Genomic DNA, 8128 nt, shown 5'->3' with positions numbered 1-8128 from the left:
ATATATATATATATAAACTATCTTTGATATATTTAATTTCTATCATGCTACTATCTTTTTTTCCTGGATTCTGTGTGAATATTTCTCAATTGCACTTGTTGTAAACATCATATAGTATTTTGATATAAAATTAAAAGCCATTTCCGTTCAAAGATGCAAAAGATTGTTAGATGTTTCACTTGGATTTTCATTTACGCTATGTTTGTGTTTGTTTTGAAGTAAAATATTTTCAGGAAAATATTTTCATATTTTACAGTGTTTGTTTTGCAATAAAATATTTGGTCAAAAGTAAAATATTTTCAGCCAACCAAAATAACCAAGGCCAATTTGTGTAAAATATTTTACACTTGAAATATTGGTAAAACATTTTACATTTTGTTCTCTCTCTCAGCCCGATACTCTACCTATCTCTCTCACTCTCACACTGTATTAGTATTTTATACAAAACTTAGTCCACCATGGTCCTTCTCTCCCACCTATCACCAGCTTCACCTTAGGCACCACCCATCACCAGCTCCTCTCTTCGTCAGTGCTACCCATCACCAACTTCACCTGAGTTTTTTTTTTTTTTCCCCCTTTCTATAATCCTCCATTGTTGTTGTCAGCTCCACATTTCTTGGCCACTTCCACTGTCATCAACTCATCCCCAGGTTCCTAGTTTTAATTTTTTCCCTTTACTGCCGAGTGGGTTACTGATCGGGTTTTTTGCTCTGTTTGGGTCTAGCGTGGCTACTTTTGTGGGCTGCCGTGGATGGTTGGGACAGATTATGGGTCGTGGGTGGTGGCTCGTGGTGGCGGAGGGTGGGTAGCTAAGATGGTTTGTGGGTTGCTGTGGTGGCTGTGTTGTGGTGGTGGTTGGCTGTGAGAAATTGTCCAACAACGATTTTTGTGATAACTCTGTTGAGAATTTTGCACTTCTTTTCTTTTGCAATCATCCACGATTCTATACTTGCATTTAAATTTTTTTAAAAACACTCAGATTCTTATTACAATTTAGGAATTCTGCATTGTTGCAGAGGAAGAAAAAAGCGGTATTTTAAACAACAAAAAGAAGCCTCAAAGCCTTTCTCTTCAAAGTTCCCTCTGTTGGTGTGGGTGTGAGTTTCTGTGAAGTGATTGGGGTGTATGTTTCATTTTGATTAGAGATTTCGGGAATTCTTGGCATATTTGTTTTGTTTTTTCTTCTTCCAATGTTGAACTTGATTTTCAGGATTAAAGGTAGTCCTTTTTTAGTCCTTGTAAACCAAAACTGTTTTGTCCTCAATCACAATGGTTTGAAGATAGTCTTTTTTGTAGTCCTTGTAGACTTTGATGCTCTCTCCATCTCTATATATTTTTTGGAAGTTTAATAAAATAAATTAGTTAATAATTTTTCTGTCCATTTTACATTGTGCCAAGTACTGAAAAATATTTTACACAGCATTTTCATGTACACAGTCAAACACGGTAAAATGAAAATATTTTCCTGCAAATATTTTACATGTAAAATATTTTCCTTTTGCAAATATTTTACATCGAAACAAACAGAGCGAAATAAAAAAAAAAAAAAAAAAAACCAAGCCGAACTGTGGGTGTGTGTGAGTACTCTGTTTTTTGGGTCACCATTATTTTAGCTCATAGCAATTGCAGGTTGGTTCTCTTTCTTTCTCTCTCAAGGTCAACTGTTTTTTCTTTTTTTCTTTTTTTTTTTTTTAAAAAAAATGTAATTCTTTATCTGGGTTTTGCTTTATCGATTCATTTGTTTGCTAAGAAAGTAGAATCCTTTCTTTTTGTGAGTACTCTGTTTGGTATCAAAAGAAATCAAGTCGAACTGTTTCTATTAATCTGTTTGGTACTCTGTTTCTATCTTTCCTTTCTTTTCTGTTGATTCATTTGTTTGCTTAGAAAGTAGAATCCTAGAAATTGGTTGTTTTGGGTTTTATGTTTTTTAGCTGGTTTGGTATCGAAAGAGATCAGCTTGAAAGATTCAATTGTACTTGGTAAAGTGATTTTATTAGGCTCAGTTTTAGTTTTAATGGGTCTCAAATAATATGAAAAAACAAAAGTTTCAAACTTTAAATATTTTTTTTTAAATGTTCCCGCTATTTCTGGGGAACCAAAAAAAACTCGTTAGCGCCCTTTGTGATTGTAAAGTTTGGTGGTTGTCTAGTTCTTTTTGGTTTTCAATTGTTTTTCTGCAATTTAGTAATGATTGGGTTGTCTATGTTTTTTACAGTATGACAATGTTTAGATAATCATTAATAAAATAGCTTATGACAGTTTCTTGAATAAGCAATGGAATACCTTTGCAAAACACAAGTTGTAATAGAATTATTGAAAGTGTAGATTAATAATTATGGTTTGAATTGATAGGAAACAAAATTTTCTTTTATAATCTCTATTCATGTGTTTGAGAAAGCCTGAAAATTTCATGATTTTTTAGATAGGGATTCCAACAAATTTCTCAGGTTGGAAAACCCATGGTGTTCTTTTAAAAATAACAATGGAAAGATGTAGAAATAAGTTGAACCTCTTTTTTTTCCTTTTAGATTACAAATTAGCAATACAATCAACGTTCCATTAGAGCTCTCTCCCTCTCTTAATGCTTGTGAAGTCACTTCTATGCCAACCTTACTATGGTTATATGCACAATTTTAATGATGATTACCAGTTAATAATACTCAAGTAAGCTGTCAAATTGTTTCTTCTCAGTACCAAATGAAATGACAGATAATGTTAACAATAATATCATGAGATATAGGGAAGAAATATTATATATATCAGTGGTATAAGTAATAGCTTTATTAGAAGGAAAAATAAAAATGGTCTCTATGAGAATCTGAGAGCATATTAAGTCATATTGTTTATATATATGTGCACCTTTTCACTATAGGTACACGTGTATATGTAATTTGTGTTTGTGTACTTAACACTGTAATAGTTTGATAGAAATTCATGTCTCAATTACAAGTTATAGTCTTATAGATACATTGACAAATTCAGAATTTTGATGATACTTTGGTGTTGGATATTGACACGTCCATGGATACTTAACTATGCAATAGCAGGCCAGAGGGCTTCATAAATAAAGTGGTGTAAGGAAACTCATATCCAGACATCTTTAGTAGATTCAACATCACTATAGTTGTTTTGACATCTTTTTAGTGGTTCTGATTATTTATTTCTCTGTAATTTCTTATATAAGACAAGTTGCACAATTTTTTTTTAATGTGATTGTAGTTATGGTTTGTCTTTAGAATGCTTTGTTTGGAATGGAGATCCCAATATATGAAAATAGAAGGAACACTTGGAATTTAGATAAAATCAGTGGAGTCAATACCGTACCGTACCGGCACCTTGACCAGTACAGAAACATGGCTATTTCGTACCGCTTTTTGTACCAGAGCTTACCGGGTTGTACCAGAAAAACCGGGCAAAAAATCGGATACCGGCCGAAAAAAGGATATCGGACGGTAAAAGAAAAACAAGAAAAATGGAAATTAAGTGATTAACAGTAAAGGAAAATACCATATAACCCATAATACTGCCATCGCCAACACTGTTCCGAAAGTGCCCACCCATTCTTCTTCTTCTTCACGCCCATCCCTCCATCCGTCTGCATCTCTTAGTTTTTAAGTTTTTATTTTTGAAGGCTTTAGTTGATTGTTTAGTTGTGACTTTAAATAGTAAAAAACTAAAAGTAAAGGAAGTTTGCTTTTTGTTTATAACTTGTGGCAGTGTGCCCTCTGACACACCCACCCACGTGAATTGTTATAAAATTTTGAGATTTCAAAGTTAATTTTTTTTTTTTTTTAATGCAAAGAAGTTTTAAACGGCATTTTAACTTTTAACTTTTTATTATTATTATTATTAAAAAAGTAGGAACATCAATTTTTTATTATTGTTAATATTACCTAGTTGAAATTTTAACTAGAGATTAACATATTAAATGAGATAAAGATTTATAAATTTAAACTTTTTAATAAATAATATAAATTTTGGTTATATATATGTAAAATAGTGGCAAACCCGAAACGGTACACCGGTATTGACCGGTACCAGAAATATATCGTACTGGTAGCCAAACTGGTACAGCCTTTGGTGCGGTATTGACTACCTTGGATAAAATTGATTTTTTATTTTTTCTTTAAGCTATTGGTTGGGCAGGATATGTGATGTTGTGGCTCTAATTGGCTTATTTTATACTTTATAGGAATTGGATTCAAGAGTGTATTTTTGGTTATCTTTGATTGAATCTTCTCCTTTTGCATGTAGATAATTAAGGAAAATGGTGCTCAACTTTCCTTAACTCCCAAGAAATTGTTGATGACTGGCATGCTTCGTCTCTAGTGCTGCTCTTTTTGCTGCTGGTGTGCATCTTTCTTATGTCAACATTGCCCCTCAACAAGCTTGAACTAAAGCTCGGAATTATTTCGTCAAAGAAAGATTGAGAAAGAAGTATGGGAAATGAAGAGTTTAGCTCATTGCTACTTGTCTAATTCATACACAATATTACATAGACTAAAATGAATGTGCAGCCATGCGGCCTTATTGTTCCATGTTATGGTTCATGTATAGCACACGTTTGTAGTAAATCATTAATACCTGATGTAGGCAAAAAGTGCATCAGGATTAAGAAAACTTTCTTTATGAAATTGTAAAGGCAGTTAAGCCAATGAATTTCTCTCTCTCTCTCTCATCAAAGTCAGATTATGAAGCGCACACACCCATAGTAAGTGGATAAAGTCCATCAAGTAGGAGCTAGTTGATCTCAAAACCAAGGATTGCAAGATTATTATTATTATTATTATTATTATTTTTTTTTTAAGTATCAATAGGATGGACATCTTGTAAAAGCAATATCTAGGAGATACTTTTTTGTAACATCTTGTTCAGACCCTTGATTTGGCTTTGCTTTTCCCTGCAATTACACCAATAGAAAAAATGCTAAGGACAGTGATTGATGCAAGTCTTGTATTTAAACCTAGGTGTGATTTCCTATTGCTTATCTTTCTTTATTTCGCATTCTACTTACTATTTTAATACCAAGCAGTCATCAAACATATTCAAGATCCAATTTTTACTTGCCTAAATCCTTAAATATCAAACCCTATTCAAGAATTCTTCAAAATCTCATCAAGAAATCTAATTTAGTGCTGAGTTCCTAAGGATACTACATCAAAATTTGAATCAGAGTCCATTCAAGCTTCTCTCCTGCATCACAATGACACCAAACCAAACTGTTTACCAAAAAAGAGGCATTGGACCAAACTTTTTATTGACACTGAACAATTTTTCATTCTAAATTAATTAAACAACTGGAGTTAAATAGGTGAAAACTTGAAAAGTGGCTGATGTGTATTTTTGTTAGAAACAATTGTTTGGAGTCTTTGGACAGCACAAAGCAGTTTTACTAGAGAAATCATTGGAATTTAGGATTGTTGAGATGCCTACTTGAGTACGTGAGCTGAGGTCTTTCTACGATCTCTATAAGATTGGTCCATTGGATTCAAGAGTGTTTTTATTCTTCTTGTATGGACTTCATTGACTACCTTTGATTGTATTCGGGAATTATTTTGTATACATCATGGATGCTTATGCCTCTACTTTTATCAATAAAGGTTGCCTATTACTTATAAAAAAATAACTTGACGTAGATTCTTGGAATTTACACACTACTATACTGAGAAAATTGCTGAATTAGCAATTGTAACTTCTATAACAAGCATATATTAAATTAGCATATATTAAATTGTAACTTCAAGTAGCATTACCTAACATAAGAGGATTCAGAGGCAGTAAAGTGCAGTGCAGTGAATTGCAGTTCAGTGCAGCTATACTAATGCAGTGCAGTAAACAGAATAGTGCAGGAAAGTACTGTAAACAGTGCAGAACCACTAATGCAGTAACTTAAAGCAACTATACTACCTGTTATTTAGAACCACAAACAAAGATAGATCATTCCTAAGAAACTGTTATTAAAAAAGCAAACACAAAGCTGCACGTACCCCCTCAAAACAAGAGGTGAGCAGTAGAAAATTTGGAAAAAAAAAATGAGGCATATGTTCTTAAATAACAGTATTCCAGCATAGATCCTTACAAACACACTGTTAATGACATTAAATTGAAGCAAAAACAATATTCCAACATAGGTCCTTCAGCTACTTGGACTCAATATATATATAAATTCCACCAAGGAATGATCATTTTGTGATTCTCTTCAGCCACATGTACCTACAGTAGAACAAAAAAAGGTATAAGTAAATTTGAAACATGAGATATATATTATTACAATAAAAAATTCTTTAAAAAAAAAAAGACTCGAAAAATGTAATGAAAGAACTCACTTTATGCTAAATCATCAATATCATTGTCATTAACCTCTGTAATGTTTTCTTCATCTTGGTAATCACTTCCTTTGCCATTATATTGTTTACAAGTACAGCGATTATGACCATAACCCCCACAAAGTTGACAAGATCGTCTTTTTGTCGTTGCATGAGCTAAGGATATTTCAAGCCCACCTTTAATTCTCCCACTTGGACCTTGTTTCTCGGTACTTTTCTTTCGACCTTTGGTTTGTGATACATGTGGATCTTTTATATTCAAAGGAACAATGACAGAGCAGTCTTCTACTTCAACAATGTCAGCTGATTCACCACTCTTGTGATGCATATCCATTTCATCATCTTCCTTATCTTCAAGCAGTTCATTTTCCATTTCAAAAGCTTTCTTAAGGGTGTGGTCTAAGTCTGAGATTATCATTTTATATATATCTTCAGATTTTTCAGCAAGGTAAGACAATTGACTTACATGTTGACAAACATGGATGCTTTGTAAGGCTCTTGACATATGATGCTCATCCTCAAAGCTTGATCTATATTCTACACTTTTGAGTTTTTTATTTGCTTCTTTTGTCCAACGTTGTAGGATGTAGTGGCTAGGAATCTGAAAAATATTTTTAACCTGGAAGATTAATAACATGTGCCTACAAACAATTCCCATAAACTCAAAAATTTGGCAGTCACATTCACAAACTTTTGATTCCAAGTTCAGCTTCACAACAAATGCATCATCTGGATCAAAGGAACCTGTTACTTTGTACCTATAAAAAGCTCCATTTTTCTCAACCTTTTCCTTTGTAAAGTGATTACTACTCACCAATTCTTTTTGGAACTTGCTAAATATGGTTCTCGTGTATATAGAAGCAGCTTGATGCTCTATTTTTGAGCCAATTACCAAAGAAGGTGTTTTATGTCTTGAATCAAAGTCTTCCTTCCTTTCTTTCTTATAACGACTGTCCACCGCCTTTGCAAATTTGACCACAAAATCCTTTAATGTAGTTCTTGAGTTAACAAAGGAGTCAAAGAACACATTGATGCTTTCACTTCTCTGGGTAGTGTTCATTCCTGCAAAGAAAGTATTTCTATTGTAAACCGGTACCCATGACTCTCGAATATTATATAATCCTTCAAGCCATTCATTTCTCTCCAAGCCATAAGTCAATATTAGGCTCTTCCAAGCCTCCTCAAATTTTTTCACACTAGATGACTCATGTATGCATCTCTTCAACTCACGTTTGAATATTGACTTCTTATGATATATATGGGAAAGTTTCTCTGGAAATTTCTTCTTAATATGCCAAAGACAAAGACGATGACGAGTTCTTAGGAATACCTTTGCAATAGCTGCACTCATGGCTAAATCTTGATCCGTAATAATAGAATTTGGTTCCTTCCCCCACATTGCTTGAAGCCAAGTTTCAAACAACCACACAAAAGTTTGTTCTGTCTCATCTTGCAACAATGCACAACCAAATAAAATTGATTGACAATGATGGTTTAACCCCGTAAAAGGAGCAAATGGCATATCATACTTGTTTGTTTTGTAAGTTGTGTCAAATGTCACTACATCCCCAAAGTATTGATTAGCCATTCTTGATCGCGCATCCACCCAAAAAAAATTAACCATATGACCAACATCATCACATTGAATTGCATAAAAGAAATTGGAGTTTTGAGCTTGTTGTTTTTGGCAATAATTAAGGATAGCTGAGGCATCTCCAGCATCTAGATTTTTTCCCCTAACATCTCTCAAGTGATTCTAACAATCTCTACTTGTAAATGTCTGGTCACCTACATTGAACATC

At 33.3% G+C, this 8128-nt stretch overlaps 1 protein-coding gene and 1 long non-coding RNA gene across 2 annotated transcripts; one reads left to right on the top strand and one right to left on the bottom strand.

The window, feature by feature from the left end:
• Nucleotides 1-1537: 1537 nt before the first annotated feature.
• On the top strand, nucleotides 1538-4667 carry LOC136062256 (uncharacterized). Its single transcript, XR_010624058.1, has 2 exons — nucleotides 1538-1629; nucleotides 4255-4667. It is a non-coding gene; the product is annotated as an uncharacterized LOC136062256 (long non-coding RNA).
• Nucleotides 4668-6327: 1660 nt separating this feature from the next.
• On the bottom strand, nucleotides 6328-7914 carry LOC112003602 (protein FAR1-RELATED SEQUENCE 5). The gene has a single exon (XM_024035810.1). The coding sequence runs from the start codon at nucleotides 7912-7914 to the stop codon at nucleotides 6328-6330; it is 1587 nt and encodes a 528-aa protein (XP_023891578.1).
• Between the last annotated feature and the right edge of the window lie 214 nt (nucleotides 7915-8128).

This window comes from Quercus suber, unplaced genomic scaffold (genome assembly GCF_002906115.3).
Source record: "Quercus suber isolate HL8 unplaced genomic scaffold, Cork oak 2.0 scaffold_395, whole genome shotgun sequence".
In the NCBI taxonomy this organism is placed as follows: Eukaryota; Viridiplantae; Streptophyta; class Magnoliopsida; order Fagales; family Fagaceae; genus Quercus; species Quercus suber.
This window is presented reverse-complemented; position numbering and strand designations above follow the sequence as displayed.

Coding starts and splice junctions, on each gene's coding strand:
- LOC112003602 (XM_024035810.1), bottom strand. CDS start 7,914: ATGGCTAATCAATACTTTGGGGATGTAGTGACATTTGACACAACTTAC.